The 19,459-nt window shown below is 60.2% G+C and overlaps 1 protein-coding gene across 2 annotated transcripts in view; it reads right to left on the reverse strand.

Moving 5' to 3' along the window:
* SCUBE1 (signal peptide, CUB domain and EGF like domain containing 1) overlaps window positions 1–19,459 on the reverse strand; it is a 138,527-nt gene that overhangs the window by 31,957 nt on the left and 87,111 nt on the right. For both annotated transcript variants that reach the window (XM_036088362.2, XM_036088363.2), the window contains one exon: window positions 3,518–3,634. In XM_036088362.2, coding sequence (XP_035944255.2) covers window positions 3,518–3,634 — 117 coding nt within the window. The remainder of the gene's footprint in view (window positions 1–3,517; window positions 3,635–19,459) is intronic.

The raw sequence follows: 19,459 nt of genomic DNA on the forward strand, positions 1-19,459 counted from the left end.
ATTCACTGAGTGGATGAAGGAATCGGAGTGGCTGAGAGAAGGGTTGGGTCTTGGGCCGCCATGGAGAACCTTCCGGATGCATCAGCCAGTCAGTGTTCAAGCATCAGGGGGAGGGGGGAGGAGCTATAGGAACACACAGTAGGACAAATACTACTGCTCCCCTCTGCCCATTCCCACTGAGGGGGCACAGTGTGGCAACCCGGGGGCCATGTGGAGGGCTTCCAGGTGGGAGTGGGCTGGCATCACCCTAGAACAGCCTCGTGGGGGGGGGGCGTGCTGCTGGGCAGAGGGCAGGTGAGGGAGGAGAGGAAACAGGTGGTAGGTGGGAGTTCTCCCAGACTATTCTAGAAGATGTTGGGAGGAGGGGCCGGTGTCTCTGAGGAAATCCAGGTTCCAGCTCCGGGAGTCAAGGCCCCAGAACTCCCTCCTCTCAGAAGGGCCAATCATCAAGGTGCCCCCTTCCCAATATCAAGCGGGTGCAGCACCGAACAGGGGAACAGGGTGCCTTGAGGCTGAACCCCTGCACTGCCCACACTCTTGAAACAGAGCTTGGGGCAAATCCTCCTGCACCACAGCCCCCATGTTTCAGGCAGAATAACCCCCACTTTCCCATGCCTGTCTCCACCTGCCCGTGTGACCCCTGTGTGCTCAGGGCTTTCAGCTCTGGATTTTCCAGGACCTTTGTTACCTTCACCCTCCAGCCATCGGTCTCGCTTCACAGTGGCTTTTGGCTTCCAGAATACACTGAACCTTTGAAATCACTCCTTTGATATCCCCTTCTGGGCCCTTGCCAGGACCAGGGTGTGCACGCCCACTGGGGAGCCAAAGCCTCGGGCCGGGAGTTCCCAGCTGGGCTTGTCCTGCCAAGTGCCCGCGCCCTGACCTGCACCTCTCCCGTCCGACCCGGGGAGCTCAGGCTGTTCGCTCCAGGCTCTGAGACGCCAAACCTGGGGTCTGGAGGTCAGCCTTCATTTTCCAGTGCTCCCTGATTTGAGGATGTTACGCAGTTTTTGTCTAGTCCCACAATACTTAAATTCTAACTCCGAAAGGGGCACCTGGGTGGCTTAGTTGTTAAGCGTCTGCCTTCGGCTCGGTTCATGATCCCAGGGTCCTGGGATCGGGCCCCACATCGGGCTTCCTGCTCTGCGAGAAGCCGGCTTCTCCCTCTCCCACTCCCCCCTGCTTGTGTTCCCTCTCTTGCTGTCTCTCTCTCTGTCAAATAAATAAAATCTTAAAAAAAAAAAAAATTCTAACTCCGAGGACACTATCCGGACTGCTCGTTTCTACCACCGCGGCCAGCGCCTGGGTCAAGCCATGTCATCCCAGCCTGGGTGATGACAGCAGCCGCCTCGCTGCTCTTCCAGCCCCTGTCCAGAGAACCCCGCCCAAGCCGTGGTCGGGGACCGGCTCAAAAGAAAAACCCGAGTCTGTGCTTTCCCTGCCCGGCAGTGTCTGGGGGGCTCGCCAAGGCTTGGAAGGATGAAGGGCCGAGCCCTCCCCAGCACACAGGCCCTGCACCATCTGGCCTGGGCTGCCCCACATCTCACACACCTGGGCACACTGGACCCCTTTGGGTCCTTGCACCCCTGGCCTCTGCACCGCAGCCCCGGTGCTGTTGGAAAGGCCGCCCCGACAACTGCCTCTCCCCACGCCCTCCCCGCCGGTGCAGGGCAGGCTCTGGTCCTCACTCTTCTGCTGGGCTGTACGTCTCCATCCAGCACCAAGTAGTAGGTAATACACGTTTATCTCAGTGATTTTAAAAATTGAAAAACTGTCTTCTGCATCCGATAGAAGATCCCCGGGGTCAGGGAAGGTCTGCTCCATTCACCTGTCTCCCCAGCCCCTGCACAGGGGAGGAGCCCAGAAACCCCATCTGGGTTGAATGAACGGAGTGAATGAGAGGACCTCCCGCCTGCAGGGCAGCGGGAGGGAGAGGATCCGGGCAAGGGCAAAGAGCTGAGCGGGGGCAGCCGTGGTTAAAGGGCTGGAGTGGTTCAGGAGGAACCACGGGAAGCAGGGTGGGGGGCTTGGCGGGGTGGGCCTCCGGCTGTGGGGAGCTCCCCTCAGCACCTCCCCTCCCCCAGACACGAGGTGGAGGTGAGGCGGGGGCAGTAGAGGTCCCCGCAGGTGCTCTGCTTGGGCACGGCTGTGGGCGCGGACAGGCTGGCTCCTGGCACCCGCTCCTGGCCTCACGTCAGGAACTGAGACGTGCCCGCCCCTGTGGTCCCGTGCCCGGGAGGGAGGCAGTGTGGCCTGACTTTACCCTCTTCTGCCCCAGCTCTGAGGGCATGGGGCCAGGCCTGCTGTGTCGCCTCTGGCTGTGGGGACAGCTGGGACCGTGGGGAGCCCTGGCCGGTCCCCCTGGCATCTGAGTCCACATGTTGCCACTCAGCTCCATGAGCAGGGGCTACAGAAGGGCTTTATTTTCAAATAAACAGGTGGAAGGACTGTTATTTTTGTCAATAATCCCTAGTTTCTTCCCAGCAGAGCAGTTAGGAAGGAGAAGTCATATGCTATCTATTTTTACAGGCTTAAAAAAAGCCCCCCTCGGACTATTTAAAACCACCGGAAACCTCCACTGTCCGTATCGTCACCCACTGGACTTTGGAAGTTCAAGTCCTCTGCCCTTCCGCTCATGGCCCCCCAGCCTGGCCTGCTCCCTGGCAAGGTGGGAGGCAGGGGGCCAGAGGCAGGGGGATTTGAAGGGCCAGTCTGGTGCCGAGCGGGCGGCGCTGAGGGGCTGCACCTCCCTCCCTTGCAGGGGGCTCTGGTGGTCCCCTCTACTCCCTGCCCAATGGCCGTGGTTGTTCAGGGCTCCTTTGTCAGGGCTGCAGGGTGGCCCCTTCAGTCTCCAGAGCCCAGCCAGCTCTCACTTCCCCGCTCCCCTCACTTGTTTCCTGAGGGACCCCTAACACCCCAAGCACTGCTGGAGGCACTCAGGAACTCTGTGGGGTGAGTCAGGGAACAAGCGGGAACAGAGCAAGCCCTACCTACTCTAGCTTCCAGAGGCCAGGAGCTCGGCCCGCTCCTGCAAGCTTCTCCCATCCTCCCAGAGCCTCGTTTCTAATTGCAAATGGAGGTCCTTCTGCCTCCCCAGTCCCCCGCTGAGAGCCCCCACCATGTCACTGTCACTCCTCCAGCGACAAGGACACACAGCATCCTCATTTTTCTAACGGTGGCAAGAAGACAATCCCATCCCGGTACAAGGAGACCTGTCCTTCCCAAACCTCCCCGGGTTGTGCTGTTGCCCCAGCTCCGCCAGATGTGGCCATGATGGCGAGGGTGAAGAGATGGCCAAACCAACCCCCCCCGCCCCCCCAGGGCCATGATGAATCACTGTGGGCCCAGGAGGTCCCGCAGCAAAGACACCGTTAGCCTAGTGCAGTGGGCAGCCCTTTTCTTGGACAGAAGGACCCTATCAACGCAGTGTTCCCTTGAACCCTGCTGGGGAGCCCTGGCACGGCCCCCCCGCCCTAACAGGCAGCCCCCGCCCCTGCCCGAGCGGCTCCGCGCTGACCTTTGCACGTCTTCCCGTCGGGCTGCAGTGTGAATCCCACTGGGCAGCTGCACCGCACGCCAGTGGCCGTATCCCTGCAGGTCCGGTCGCAGCCTCCGTTGTTTACCGCACACGTCTCTGGGGGGGAGGGGGGGAAGAGACACAGATGCTCAGTCTCCTCCGACGGCGGCCACCACCTTTCTCCATCTGTGGGGGGGCCACCTGAGACAGGACACCTGAATTTGAGTTCTGGCTGATCCCCTCTAGCTGTGGGCTTCCCTGAGCCTCAGGCTCCCCATCTGTAAAATGGGAGAATGGCACCATTCCTGTGGGGCTGCCGGGGAGGACCCACTTTGATGAAGATGATGGATGGGTAAACGTCTGCACACTAGAGGGCTGTGCTGGTGTAGAGGTCACCGCCAACAGGTCAACGTTGCTGAGATCAGCTTGGCTGGTATTTAGCTGCCCAGGGCCAGATTCCTAAATCTTTGTCCTGCCCAGACTTGGACTCCAAACCCAGACTCGCGGTCCCTGGGGCTCCCAAACTGGTCTCAGAATGGACTGGCTTGTGGCCCTGGCTGTGGAGTTTCCAGGGAGGGGTTCCCCGAGCCCGCACACCATCCATCACCTTGATGAGGCACTCAGCTCAACATCTGTTCTCACTGAGCCATAAGCTAAAGGCGTCTGGTTTTTGTCCACTTGAAGCTTGTCTAGTGTTTTTATTCCCTTTGCAAATTCAAAGGGCCTGGAAAGGCTGGGGCAGAGCCTAGGTCACCGAACCCGTCGTGTGGTGAGAATGATCCTCCCCAGGCCTGGAGAAAGGGCTGGCAGAGCTGGGTCACCAGGGCGCAGGTGGCCCGCACACGGAGGAGACCATTCCTGGGCCTCTGAGCCTTTCAACCTGGGTTTCTTTCTGAGCATCTGTGTGCTTTGATCTTGCGGGAACTGTGCCTGAGTGGGCTTTCCTCTTCTCTTCAACGTTGGGAGCCAAGGGCCCCATCTTTTATAACCCGAAACCCTTTGCCTGCCTACCTTGGCTTCCGCTGGGCACCTGGCCCTGTGGGCCTTTTCCCTGAAGGTTCCCCCTAACTGGTTTATTCTGTCCTTCTGTGGTGTCTGCATTCCCACAGGAGTGATCACTGAATACGTACCCCAGGAGTCCCTGCTCCTAATTATACCAAATTCATGATGCCTTTCCTTTGAACTTCAATTTGTGTGTATGTGTGTGTGTGTGTGGGGGGGTGGGCAGGGCAGGGAGGGGGGACATCGGGCTTTCCCTTCTGTGTGTGTGTGTGTGAGGGTGCATCCCTGTGATCCTGCCGGGGTGGGGGGGCATAGCAGGTGTCGTCCTGAGCATCCTGAGCACGAGGGCTATGGGTGGCAGAGGGCCACTGGCCCTACTTCTCGAGGCTAATGCCCTCACCATGATAGGATGAGCTGTAACTGTGATTGAAAGGCGAGTCTCCTGAGCCTGACTCTTCTCTGTGTGTCTCCACAAATCTTAGCCCTCCAGCTGGGTGTGGGCAGTTCCTGTGAGCCTTCCTGCCTCCGTGTGTGCTGGTCCAGTGGCGTGGAGACCTCCTGCCTGCTAGCATCCCCAGGCCCAGCTCAAAGACCACCTCCACAAGGAGCTTCCCGAGCCCCAGGTGCAGAAAGAAGGCCACCGCCCTTCCCTGCACTGTGTTGGCCTCTGTTAGTGGGACCCAGGCTCTGACTGGCGTATGGCCCACTCAGGCCCTCTTGGGGCAGTGGAGGCGGGCGGGCCAGGGTGTGAGCGTTGGCCCTGTCGCTCACTGAGTGACCCAGGCAGGCTACCCCTCGGGCTGGACCTCAGCACCCACACCTGGCAGGTGAGGACGACAAGCCTTCCCTCTCGGGCCTGAGGTGAGGATCAAACTCCCCAGGTGAAGTGCCTGGTCTGGGTCCTGGCAGGTTGGAGTTGCTTCGCAGATGGTAGTTTCTCCCTCCTGGACTTCTAACCAGAGCGGAAATCCTGCCTCCCAGCCCCAAATCAAAGAGCCAACGCAGGCCCCAGGTGCCTTTTCAGCCTTTTATGTGGGAGAGCCCCTCTGTGGAGAGGGGCCCGAGGGCCTGCCTGCTCTCCAGGTGCAGGTAGTTAAGCCTCAGGCCCTGGAGAACTGGGGCTGGGGCATAGCCGTGACCTTACTCGGCGACAGTGACGGCGACTGGGCCTCTCTGTGGTAGTGGAGGTGGGGCGTGGCGCGGGCACTGGGGGCTGTGTCCCTGAGAAGTGACCTGGCCAAAGGGGCTCCTGTTGGCCCTTCACATCCCCGGAGGCCCCGGTGGGACTCGGAATCTCGGCCTTCCAGAGCTGAGGGGCCTTGGCACCCACTGCGCAGGCGGAGGCCAGGAGGGGGCTGGGGTCAGCGTGGAGAGTCACGCACTCTCTAGCCTCTCCCTTGCACTGTGCACATGTTTAATCTTCCATGTTGCCCTAGACGATGTTTGGTGCCTAAACTTCAGGTTCTGAGAGAGTGGCTCTGGGCCCCCAGGGAAGGCCCCGTGGGCTGTTCTGGGTGCTGACCCCTTCGTCCCACAGCACTTGGTTATGGCGGGTCACCCGCTCCAGTCCCAACTCAGCCTTCCAAGCCTCACGTCCCCTAGGCTCTTAGCAGCTCTGTGAGGTGGCTCCTGCCCTTTCCACCTCTCTGGCAAGGACTCCGCCCAGGGTTGTGCGGCTCATAAGTGGCAGAGCCAGTGGGACCTGCTGGGTCTGACTCCAACCCCCCTGACAGCCCCAGCCCCAGGACCCCACAGCGCCAGCAGGTACTATACTCTCCGTATTCCGCCCTGACGCTTCCTGTTCCAGGGCTCCCCGCCTCTGAGCATGCTGCCCCCATCCACCCCCTCGCCTGGGGCCCCCAGGCCTGGTCTTGCTACTTTTTTAGCATCTGATTCTGGCCCCTGCCCTTAACTGCTGCCATTCTGGGTCAGGCGACCAGAGTCCTCCTTAGTGACATTCACAGCCTTGCCATCGGTCCCTCTCTTCCGGACCACTGGCTCACTCTGGGTGAGCGTCCAGGCTCGGGCAATAATGTCAAGAGCCAATACTTACTGAGGCCAGGCCCTGTGCTGAGCGGGGGAAGGGGCAGTGGACTGAGCAACCAGCTACCAGCCTGTCCTCTGTGTTGCCTGGGCCACTGCACCTGCCAGGCCCCCGGCATCCCCTCCACAGCACAGGGTTGGTGCTGTGTCATTCTGAGGTTAGCAGATGTACACGGCACAATGCGATATGCACAGAAGGGAGGATGACAAAGTCTACCCAGTCCTTTGGGCTCAAGTGGGGGTTGGGGACTGAAGGCTACAGTTACAGGACGGGCCAGCCTGGGTGGCACTGAGAGCTTTGTCCCTGGGAGCTTCCAAGCAGAGGCTGCCGGGAGTTGTTGAGGGAGCTCCTTGCCTTGGATGGCGATCAGCCTGGGTCCCTCCCCCTGGACCGCTCTCTCCGACTGCCTCAAAAAGCAGCCTTGCCTCTCTGTTTCCCAAGACTAGAGGCCACCCAGGCCTGGTACTGGGCCACCACTGTCTCAGATGCAGAAGCCAGACAGCCTGTCCTCTCCTTTGACTGCAGACTCACCCTGAATGCAAACAGCAAACATGGGCTGGGGACTGCAGTGGTGTTGTCTCTGGCTTTCAGGGGGGGGGGCATGCAAACGGGGTGCTGCAGGTTGCCCTGTGAGGCCACACCCCATCCAGGAGCCCACGCGGCCAAGGGCGGCTGGAGTCCAGGTGCCATACCTTCGGGGGTGCGAGGGGGAAGAGGGCAAAGCTGAACCCCAGAGTGCTGTCCCAGGGAGCTGAAGACTTTCCTTTTGGACTCCGTGAGCCCTCTAGTCTCTCCAAGAGAGCTACCGGGTCTTTCTAAAGCCTCTCCTCTCCTCCTGGAGGGAACAAAACCTCTCAGGGCACAGCCCTCTACAGCTGACAAAGGATCTTCTCACCCACTGGCCTCACAGCAGCTCCAGAAGCTGGCTTCTTCTGCAGCCAGAGAAACTGAGGCTCAGGGAAGTTCAAGAACTTGTCCAGGCAGGATCAACTACCTATTGTGAGACCCCGTGCAAAATAAAAATGAAAGGCCCTTGCTCAAAAATTAAAAATGTCAAGACAGAGGCAACCGAACACTCAACCACCTGGGGGCCCTCCTGAGGGCAGGGCCTGGGGCACGTGTACGGGTCACACATCGTGGAGGCAGCCCCGTGTCTCAGATCCCTCAGTTATTTGGAGAAGCCAATATTTGGACCCAGGGTTGTGGGACTCCAGATGGATGAGTGAGCCCGACCAAGCCAGAGAGCTAGGTCTTTGTTGGGGGTCCTCCGAGTGCTCACAGTGGGGCAGCGGAGATGGGCGAGGGGGGAGAACTCTTACCGCACGCGGCCAGCCTGGGCATGGGGGGGGTTAAAGTGGGAAGGGGCCTGAGCGTAAACCCCTCCGCAGCAGGTGGGAAAACCCTAGATGTGTCACCAGGCCGGTCTTCGGTCCTTCCCCTGGGGCATTCCTGCTCTGGGCCAGGCCCGCCAGAGGCTCTGGACACAGAGCAGATGTGAGCAGGGGAGGCGAGCCCTGGGCTCGGACGGAGGGCTGCTCTTTGAGTTGGTGCTGCCTGTTTGCTCTGCCCTAGGCCCGGGGCAAGGTCGGGCAAGGCCTGTGAAGGACAGTCTCAGCCACAGGGCAGTGGCTGAAACATGAGCTGTGGAGTCAGAAAGTGGGGATGCATACCTGGCCCTGGGACCTCGGGCAAGCCCCTCTACTCCTGGAGCCTGGGCTTCCTGACATGCGACGTAGGGGTGATGGCATTTACCACGGAGTTTGTGCAAGGCCCAGACAAGTGTGGACATCACAGTGCTTTGTGAATTGTCACAACAGTGACCACACGCTCACTCTCGAACCTCTGCACAGAGAGTCTTAGCACCCGGGCAGTTGCTGACTCATCTGAACTCCTGCTCTGTGTGGGGCAGATATGCCTCAGAGAGTCCCTGGTATTTTGGAGACCTCAGCTTGGTGGGGCAGCGGATGGGTTCACTGCTCTGTCTAAACATCCTTGGTGCTGGGTGGCTGAGAGATAGGACTTGAGCTGGAGACGGGTCTGACACTGACCCAGGCCTCCAGGCCTCAGGGGTTAAGAGTTTATCAGGGGAGACAGAATAGGGCCCGGACTCTGCCTTTCTCACAGGAGTCCGGGCCCCCTCCCCCAGCTCACCCCATCACATCCAAGCATGGGCTCCACAGATGGCTCCCTTGGCCTAGGCTCGTGCACCCCTCAAGACTCTGGAGGCCCCTCTAAGTTCTCCTGAGCCCTGCTGGCTCTCCCAGGCCCCAGGCTTCTGTTCAGGTGGTTGTCCCCCCTCAGAGACCACTCACTCCCCAGGAAGAGCTGTGTCAGGGGGACCCCATGCCCAGCATAGGACCAATTTCTGCTGAATGATGGGCTGAAAAAACAAGCCTCTGGAGAAATGAGGTGGGGTGAGGTGACCAAGCCCCCGCCCCACGCTGGGCCTGGCAGGGGGAGGGGGCCTAAGATGAACCCGATGGCACAGAGGACCTGTGAGTCTAGCAGCACCAGCCTGTGGCACGGGCACCGGGCGAGGTGGAAGCTCACGCGGGCTGACGGCAGGCTGAGTGGCGTCACCTGGCTGAGAGCGCCCTGACGAGAACTGGACGCGGGTCCAGAGGCCCGAACGCCACACTTAGTTCCCGATGCGCTGTGGGACTTTAGGCAAAGCACCCTCCCGTCTCTGGGCTGTGGCTTTCCCCCTGTGGTGTGACTGGGAATCCCAGGCTTGTCTCCAGGGCAGGCGTCAGGCCCCGCCCCAGAGGCTCTGAGCTGGTGGCTGAGGTGTGAGCCCCGTGACCCACAGAGACCCTGTCAGCCCAGACATCTGCCCTGTCCCTTGAAGGGACACTCTGGTGGTGGGAGCAGCCCAAAGCTCTTGCTGCAACCTGTCGAGGCCTCAGTCAGGGCTGGCCCACCCGCCCTTCTGCCACTCAGATCAACGGAAGCCACTGGGAAGAGGGCTGAGCCACTGGGAAGAGGGCTGAGCCACTGGGAAGAGGGCTGAGCCACTGGCTCTCCCAGCCCAGCCGCGGGATCTCTGACCTTTGATCTCTCCTCCCTCAGCTGATTCCTGAGCCTTCCATGGCTCCTATCACTTTGGGATAAAAGCCACGCTCCCTGGTAGAGCTCTGCACACTGGCCCGGCTCTCCTGCAAGGCCCATCTCTTTGTGCCGGCCCCACTGACCTCTGGGTGGCCCTGTGGCCCGTCACGGGCACTGCCAGCAGGCTGATGTCCCTTACTACTCTGGCACACTGAGGTTGGTGGTCTTCTCGAAGTCCCTTGGGCAGGTGACAAGAGTCGGGCCTCAGGCCGACAGCAGAAGCCGCTTCCCCAGTCACTCAGCAGGGAGTGGGGAACAGGGCTCATCCCTGTCTGCTGCCTGCCCCCCACTCCTAACCACACCGCCTCTCCGCCTCTGCCTGGCACCCCTGCTCTGCCTCAGCCGGCAGATGCCCACTCCTGAGAGCACTCTGCAGAGTGTGGCTCTTGCCCATGAGGGGAGAGGTGCCACGAGGGCCGGGCGCTGGATGCCTCTGCCCTAGGAGCACCCGCGGCTCCGAGGAAAGCTGGGACCTGGGGGACACGCCGGGGAAGGGGGCAGGGTAGTCGTGGAGGCCAGGACTGCAGCCCCAGCAGGGAAGGGGTCCCAAGCCGGGGTCCGAGGGGAAGTGGGAAAGGAGGCCTTGGAAGCCCCGCTTGGCACCCGGCACTGCTCTGTCACATCGGAGGCCAGCGGACCTCTTGGCCCATGGTTCTCAAAGGGCCAGCCTGGCCGTGAGGCAGCCTTGGTGGGTTCTGGATTCTGCCCTTGTAGCACGTAGGTGGTGACTATGAGACACCCCCGGGCCCTGTGCTGACTCTGGCCCAGCTGTGTGGAAGGAACAGGCCCTCAGGCCCGCACTGCCCCACCAGCTCCGTCTACCTGGGACCCGGCCCTGCTCAGGGCAGTTTGCTGTGTCAGTGGAACTGTCCTCCCGGAGGCGCCGGGCGGGCTCATGGTTTCGGGGCGACACCCTCTCACGGGCCGGCCTGGTGCGTGGGATTTCCACACCGGTGCTCAGAGCGCAGGACCCTTCTGGACCTGAGGGACGGTGCCTCGCAGTCCGTAGCAACAGGGGTGGGGGCCGAGGGCAGAGAAGAGGCTGACCAGCAGTGAGATGAGCAGACCTTGGGGAAGTTTCTTCAACCGAGGTTTTATATTAACGCAGGTGGCAGGAGCAGAGCCATGGCAGCGAGCCTTTTCCTGGCCTCTGGCTTCTGCCTTTGCTCTGGCTACTAAGGGGAGGGGTGCTGAGAGCAGACAAAGTGGGGCTCACAGGCACCCTCTTGTTTGAGGCCATCCTCAGGAGGGAGGGGGTGGGATCATTATGCCCATTCTATAGAAGGCTCATGAAGGCCCAGTTAGTGACCCTTCCTCGGCACTGTCTTGCCCCCTCCACCATGTGGGACCATGGAGGTTTGGGGGTCAGACCCTTCTTCTCAGAACACCCACGACCAGCACCTAACGCTCCCTGAGCACTCACATGCCAAGCGCTGTGTGTCATCTGCCCACCTTTCCCTAGAGGGAGTGTGGGGTGGCATCGTGGGAAGGGCAGGCCTGTGTGACACTGGGTCAGCCGCTCATCCCTGGCCTCAGTCTCCTCATCTGTAACCTGAAGGGCACCCTTGCAAGTTGCTGGGAACATTTCCATGTCCAGGTACAAAAAGACTCAGCCCAGAGGTTGCTCAACAGAGGGGAGCCTTGTTCCAGATTCCTGACGGCTGTTGGGATTCAGGGAAAGATAGGTCAGAGGACAGCCTGGGGCCAAGGGAGGCAATGTCCAGCATCCATACACCCCTATTCCCCCTCCTACCCTGTGACTTCCTGGGGCCAGTGAAGCTGGCACATGGGTCCTGCCTTCCCTCTCAGAGCTCTGGCCTGTGAGTGGGCAGACCTCATGGAAGGGTCCAGATTGCAGGTGCCTGGATGGCCTCTGAAAGGCACTTGTTCACCTTGCTGGTTCCTTAGGCCCCCTTTCCTATGGCACCACCACCTCTGACCTCACCAGGGTCAGGCAGGCCCCAGGCTTCTTGCCTCATGGCCTGGGCCCAGCATTCCAAGCACCCTAGGAAAGCTCCAATGGCCTGGGCAGGAGAAGGTGGAAAGAAAGAATGGAATGTGGCTGGGCAGTGCCATGAGCCACATGTAGGCCAGGCGTCCCACATCAAGCATCTCATCCAAGCTGCTTCAGAGTAGAGCCCCCTTTTGGCAAAAGAGAAGACCAAGGCTCAGAGACGTGAGGTGCCCCCAGCCTGGAAATGATGCTAGTCATTGGGGAAGTCAGGACAGAGCCCAGGTCTGGCTCCAGAGACTGGGCCTGGACAACAAACTGGAAAGAATCACCGTTAGCAAAACTCCAATCAAGTGCCTCTAAGAACAAATGCATAGTTCTTCAAACAAAGCTGGCTGAGCAACCTGGAACCACCCCAACTTCCTTGGGACAGACCCAGAAGTCTCGCTGCAGGAAGCCCTGACCTCTGGCTACTCCTCGGTCAAGAGTCAGCCGACACCCGGTCTGCAGCCAGCACTGGGCCCTCCCTTGCTCCGAGCCACCCAGCCACCCTGGAGGCAACGGTGGGCCTGAGGAGCGGACGGAGCAGGCAGCAAGGAAGGCTGGACCATCGCCTGCCCAGGTGCCTGGGACGGGAGAGGAGCCGTGGGCGGCTGACTGGGGCTCTTGGTCACTTTCGCTGTTTCTGCACACGGGGGCTCCTCTGAAGAGTGCAGATGAACAAAAGATCGCATTGGTAAAATAAAGATGCCCCGGGCTCTGGGGTGCCTTCCATCTGTGGTTTGGAGTTTAAGCTCCAGGACCCTCCTGAGTGTGTCAGGGCAAGGAGCCATGTCAACCAGTAAACACATCAGGAAGTGGGCCATTAGGGGGCAGGGGGCATTGGGGTCACATCCCAAAGGGCTTTGGGACCCATCTGGACCAAATCCTGAGGGGCCAAAAAACCTAGGGAAGGGTGAAGGCAGGACAGGGAGGGGGCTGGGGACAGGGTGTTGAGGCCCGGAAGGAGCATGTGGGGGTCAAGTGTGCCCAGCTGCCAGTGAGACGGGGTGGCATGAGCAGCGGGGGGGGGGGGAGGCCACCTCCTACCTGAGGGGCTCCCCTCAGATAGGCTGTGTTGGTAGGAAGCTTCTGCGGCGGTGTAGGGCAGGGGCTGTGTGGGAGAGCAGGCTCCAGGACTAAGTCACAGGGAGGCTTGCAGAGAGTGCCCTGCCACAAACCAGGAGGCATTTCGCACAAAGCCTGGGAGCTGGGCCAACAACTGAGAACCGCCCATGATGCTTCTATAGGCCGCTCTGACTGAGGAAGCACTTGCCCAAGGACCACTGTCCCAGCCGACCCTTGTCACAGCCCCAGAGGCTGGAGAAACATGAGTTGCCTTTCTTTAAGTCCTGACAGGGGAAGGGACTTACCAAGGCCATCCGGGGGGAGGGAGCAGCAGGGCAGGCCAGGTGTCCCCATGCCCAGTTCACTGGTCCAAGCACGGCCTCCCCCAGGGAAGCCACGAACACCCGCCTCTGAAGAGCCCCGTGACCCTGGCTAACGCCTCACCTCCCCGAGCTGGGCCACCTCTGCCAGGCGATGAGGATGGCACTCTGTCCGTCAGTCCTCAGGGGTCACCCCAGCTGCCCGTCTGACCACATCGCGCTCTCTGTAACACGTCTGCGCTCCCCGCCTCTGCCTCCGGCTGCCTGAGCACGCACCGGCTTCACGCCTTAGGGTTCTCTACTGGCAGCTGCGCCCCCAAACCCCCCGTCTGCTGCAAGTTCTGAAACCCAACTGGGCCTGAGCCCACATTTCTTGCTCGGTTCTCCCTGAGCCCACCACTCAGACAGCAGCAGGGCCCCCCCTCCCCATCTGCGGGGCCTGGGGGAGTGCTTGCCCGCACTGCCCTGTGTGCAGGGGGGAGGACACACATCACCCGCACCTGTCCCCCTGCCCTCATTGTGGGGGCTGAGAAAGTGGTGTTTGGAAGTATGCCTTGTGTTAGCTGTGCCCCCCGAGGGGACACCTCGCCTGGTTTTTATACTTCATGAGATGAGCATACAGACTGGCTAGAAGCAGATTCAAATTTCATCTGGGGCCCAGAGAGAGGGGAAAGCTGTAAGGCCCCAGGCTCCAAAGGAAGCCAAGGGGCTAATGGGGGAGTGCTCAGGGCCTCTTCAGGGCAGGGGCAGGACTGCTCCCTCCAGCCAGGCTTGGCCCTTGGCACCAGGAACCCCAGTTCTGCTCAGACTCCCTGGGAGGCTGGGGGTGAGTCATGCCCCGCTAAGCTGAAGTTCTCATCTGGGCCAGTCAATGAATGCCCTGCCCCCTCTTGTCTGACAAGCCCTGCCTAGCACCCTGCCTCCACCCTACACTCTCCCACTCAACTACTTACCCAAGTCACCGTGACCCACCTCCTTCCACCAGGCCTTAGGGCATATGTGGGGTGAGTGTGTGTTGTGTGTGTGTGGGGCTAAACCGAGGGCAGGAGCTCAGGACCCCAGCTGGGGTCCCGGCTGACTACAGGCCAGGCACACCTGGTACCAGTTCATGGACAGGGGTGAAGTCTGACTACCCTGGTTCTTCCTGCATGAGAGCCCAGTGCCTGGAGCTTGGCGCAAGGTCTGCCCAGCCTTTCCCTCTGGCCGGCTTCCTGCTGAGCACCTGGCCTGGGAAACTGCCCTGTCTCATCACCTCCCTTGTCTCAGATCTGCCGGAGCCCCTCCCCACTGCCAGGCTTGCCCAGGGTTCTGGATCTGGGTCTGCCCCCTTTCTCTCCCAGCTGGACACCTGCCTGTGGGAACGGCGAGCAGCGAGGCCCCACTCTACCCCAGGTACGTCCTCCAGGAAGCCTTTGTTCACGCTCTGTGCCAACCAGCCTTCCCCGTGCTCCTGCTCTGGGCCAGGCCCTGTGCTGTGCCCCCGGGGGCCATCAGAGCTGGCACAGACTTGGCCTCTGCCCCAAGTAGGGGAGTCCCAGGCTTGGGACAAAAGAAGGTGCTGGTGGAGGAGGGGCGGCAAGGAGAGTCTAGTTAGGTGTGGATGAGCCTTTGCCAGGTAGAAGTGTGTCGGATGGCACCTGGTGAATAGCGGGCATGGCCCGGATGGGAAGCTGCACGTGCGGGACTTCTAGGAGGGGGATTTCAGGAGGTGACTGATGCATGGGTCTGGAACCAGGGCTGGTGGGGGGGGGGGGTGGCCTGGGAGGTTGGGGAAATCAGGAGAGGCCCAGGGACCCTGGAGATGGTGGCTGTAGAGAAGAGGTGGCAGGTGGGTAGTCCCTGGGGAAACAGAGGAGCGGGGAGCCAGGGAGAAGGAGTGTGAGTGTGTGGACATGAGCCAGACCTCTCAGGGGGTTGTACGGTTAAATGGGGCTGGGGAAAGCACGGGGCTCAGTCTGCAACCCCCAAATGTCGCCACGACCACAACTGCTCTGCTTTCGCTGGTCCTCCCCGGCCTTCCAGGTCTCCAGCCCCTCGGCCCCCTTCCTGGAACTTTCTCAGCGGCTCCCCTGTCTGCCAGGCCCCTCCACAGTTTCACACCACCCCCTGGGAGCCCCGCTAGGTGAGAGTGTTATGGGATCATGCTGACTCAGGAAGGGAAGCCTGGCTCACAGGTGGAGAGGTGTCGGGAGATGGGCAGGTGTCAGCTGTGGGAATGCAGGGGGGAGTTCCTAGTACCTTTTTGGGCCTCCGTGTCCTCATCTGTAAAATGGGAATTGCTTTAGTGCCAACCCTCAGGGTGGCTGGGAGGTGAGTGAAGGCTGGGACAGAGCAAGGCCCAGAGAAGCTGGGGTTCTAGGCTAATGATTGCTGTACTCACCGGACCTGGAGCACCTGGCTCCCCTGGGCTCAGGGGGGCCCCTAAGTGGGCAGGCTGTGAGGACAGATTCCAGCCGGGAGGGCTGATGCACCTCAAGCTACTCGGCTCCTGACTTAGGGCCCTGGGCTTGGGAGTCCACAGACCCCAGACCCTGGTGCAGACCACTGTGAGGAGGAAGAGTCCTCCAGAGACAGCGGGCAGATGTGCACTGAGGCTGCCTGAGGAAGTGGTGGGCGCCCACTCTGGGGGGGCCTGCGGAGGTGAGGACCAGCGCATCCCACACTGCCAGCCCCCACCTGTGCCTGGAGATGCGTGGACCGGAACAAGCCAGTGAAGAGGGAGGACGTGGGCTCTGCCTCTGGAGCTCACAGCAGCCAGCCTGGGAGGTTCCTTCCAGACCAAGCTTGAGGGTCGAGAGACTAACAGCCCCCTAAAATGTCCTTGTCTTAGTGCCCCATGACGCTATGTGACAAAAGGGACTCAACAGATGTGATTAAATTAAGACCCTTGAGATGGGTGCTTGTCCTGGATCATCTGGGTGGGCCCAATGTGGTCATAAGAGTCCTTAAAAGTGGAGGAGGGAGGTCAGAGAAAGAGAGCCTGATGGAAGCAGGGTCAGAGAGATACAATGCTGCTGGCTTTGAAGACAGGAAGAGGCCCCAAACCAAGGAATATGGGTGGTTCTAGAAGCTTCTAGAGCTTCCAGAAAAATTGCAGTCCTTGCTCACACCTTGATTTTAGCCCAGTGAGTCCCAAGTCCAACTTCTGACCTGCCAGAAGATGGTGCATTCCTGCTGTTGTAAGGCACTAAGATTGTGGTACCCTGTTAGCAGCAAGAGGAAGCTAACACAGCATCCATCCCACGCACACTGTGGGAAAGGGACTGACTGAACACTTGGGTTGACAAGAACGACCCACAACGTCTCGTCAGTCTTGCTAGGAGTGGGGTCCCAGGGGCCCGTGGTAAACTTAGCTGGGTACTCAGGGGTTTTGCACAAGTCAGCCAGATACTTGAAATTTATCACTCCAACCCTCAAATCCAAATATTTTAACATAAATCGAAAATCTGTTACGTAAAGTTTGAGTCTCTTTAAAGAAAACGGAACTGCCCCTGTTCTTAGCCTGTGTTCAGTGACTGGGGGTAATTATAAATGGCAATGGCTGGGTGCAGCTGAGACCCCAAGGCTGGGGCAGGGCCACTTAGCCCTGAATGGCCCCCAGCTGCTCTGCTACAGGCCCCCACCCTCTCTGTGACATGGAATAGGGGGTGTCACCCTGGGCCTGCAGGACCAGTCTGTCGCTGATGTGGTCACGATGGAGAATGACGAGGATGGCGTGAGCTCATGGGGCCTCTTGGGGCAGCAAGCGCCACCCTGCGCTCACTCGGTCTCAACCTACCCACCCTAAAAACAAGCCCTATTGGCACAGGAGATAACCGGCATCTCAGGGATAGAAGACACCTGCCAGGACATCTCAGCCACTGGGTGACTGCAGCACACATGCCCTGGCTCTGGCGGAACCCTGTACCGTGACTTCCACGGGCACTGCTCATAGTAGACTGTTCCAGGGCATTCGAGCCCCGCCCTCCCTCACTCGTCACTTGTCTCTGCCCTCTGACGAGGAGCTGGCCAGTGCAGCAGTCGAGGGGGCACAGACTCTGGAGCTGGCCAGCCCAGGGTCTGACCTTGCCGTCAAACTCCTCAGGGTCTTGCCTTCCTCATCTGCTTCTCTCCTGGGCCCCAGAACCAGGTCCTTCCCCCTCTGCCAGTCCTACCCCATCCCCTCCAAGGACCTAAAAGAGGGCTCATGTGGCCCACCAGCCACAGGATCCACTGAGATCAACTGCCTGTGCCCCCTCCCACAGGCCACCGATGCTGACCCAACTCTGGTTCCCCACACCGTCTAGGCGACTCTCTCCATGCAGGGCTGGGCTCCGAATGCGATGCCCCAGTTGTGCTCTGACCAGCACAGGGCACAATGGGGATGGTCACCTCTCTCATTCTCCATACCTTGCCTCTATTAATATAGCCTGGGAGCAGCCATCCTCACCAAAGGCTACTAGTTAGAGCCTGAAGTCCAATCGGATCCCAAGTCTGTACCACATGGGCTGCTCTCAGAGGAGACAGGTGCTAAGAATTATGAGCTGTTGAGGGAGGGGTTCACCAGTGCTGTGGGTGGTGCCTTTCATGGAAGCCTCTGAGGATGGTTGCTTAGCTCCGGGCATGGGGCCTTGTCCGTGCTATGAGTGTTGTAGAGAGACCAGAGGAGGGACAGGTTTTTTTCTGCCTGTGGGGCAGGATGGGCTCTAAAGGGATGCTTGAGGGGATTTCTATAATCAGAGAAGTGGGAATTCAGGGCAGGCCAACCATCATCCTTTTCCTTGGCCCCTTCCAAGCCCCCCAATCTGCTCCCCCAACTCTGCCTGCCAAACCTGGGGTGAAGGTACCTGTATTCTCAGTTCATCTCTTCTCACCTCCCTGACCCCGCTCCAGGCTATTACCCATTGACTCTAATTAGAAAAAACAAGTCCACAGCTCTTTCTCCACCTCACCACCCACCCGCTTGACGCCGGTTCAGCTCAGCCGCTTCTGCCATCACCCTCCTGCTGAGAGGGGTACAGGGCCTCGGGGGGCCCAGTTCCTGCTCCTGCCCTGCTCTGGAGCTCTGCTCTTGGGCAGCAGTACCCACCTCTCCCAGTAAGTGAGGCTGAGGGGCCTCAGCGTGGCCTCAGAGCACCAGCAAGCAGCTCTTAGGCTCCCACCACCCACCTCCAGCCACCTGACTCACACCTTCCAGGATGGTGGCGGGCACGCCTGCCTACTGAAGCCTTCAAGCCCGCTCCTTGGCCATTTCCAGTCCTTCCCAGGCCAACCCAGACAGCCCAAGTCAACATGACAGCCCTGTCCTGAGAACTTGTGGAGAGGGGGCTTCCAGACAAACCTTGTCCCATCTGCCTGTGTGACCAGAGGTGAATCTTCCAGACTCTCTGGACCTCAGTGTTCTCGTTTGAGAAACGGGGCTATGCCTGTCCTTCCCAGCATGGACTTCACGCTGCACAGAGCACCATCAGCCAGCCCCGATCTCCTTTGCTCCTCAAAGCCCCACCGGGGAGGATGGGCTTCAAGCCTACTCCCCAGCATGAAAGGCCATATCCCTCCCGTGGCCCCACTTACATCTCCCTTTTATCTAGGTGCCTGGACTCCTCTGAGGTCCATTTGAGGACCACAAAAGTAGGCGACCTCTCCGGGACCCTGTGGTTCTGACCTCCATGGTCCTGTGACCCTAACACAGCCATGACCTTAGGGCTAAGCTCAGCTGTGCAGGGTAGTATGTGACCGTGGGCAAGCCAGGGCACCCCGATGAGCCTGTTTCCTCCTCCAGGACATGGGAAATGTACCACCTGGCCCCACAGCTCCCAAGGCTGGTATAATCCACCAGACTGCCACAAAGAAGGTTGTGAAAATCCCAAACCTCCCTACAGCTGTGCTCCGGAGGCCTGGGCAGCTGGCACCACCGAGGGGCCAGCAAGCGCAGAACCGAAGAACTAGGGCAGACTTGCTCTGTGTTTCTACAGACTGAGAGCAGCCATCTCCCCCTCCTTCTCTTTCCTCACCCTGCCCAGGGTCAGCCACACCCGCAGGCCTCCCAAGCCACCCCGAGCAGCACCAGGGGTTTCTGGGCAAGCCTCCCTAGAACCTGGACCCAGCCCAGGGCCAGCGTCTGGAGTGGAGCCCACATCACACCTGCCCCTGCTCCCCCCCTCGGAGGCAAGCGGGTGCCTGAAGTGGGACCAGGGAAAAGTGGGCCAAGGTTGCCCGCTTACGCCCACCTCAGGCTGGGTCATTCACCGAGTCAGGAGCCTTGGGACCAGAAGGGGAGGAATGAAGCTTGTTTTCCCCGGGGCCTGCCAGATGGCCTTAACAGTCCTCTCGTCTCTGGGTAGACTTCCCAACTATAAAGCGAGTCCTGAACCTGGATGTGGCTTCCCTCCTTCGCGAGGAGCCGGAGAGGGGCCGTGCTGCCTGAATCC

The sequence above is a fragment of the Halichoerus grypus genome, chromosome 6, assembly GCF_964656455.1.
Source record: "Halichoerus grypus chromosome 6, mHalGry1.hap1.1, whole genome shotgun sequence".
NCBI lineage: Eukaryota > Metazoa > Chordata > Mammalia > Carnivora > Phocidae > Halichoerus > Halichoerus grypus.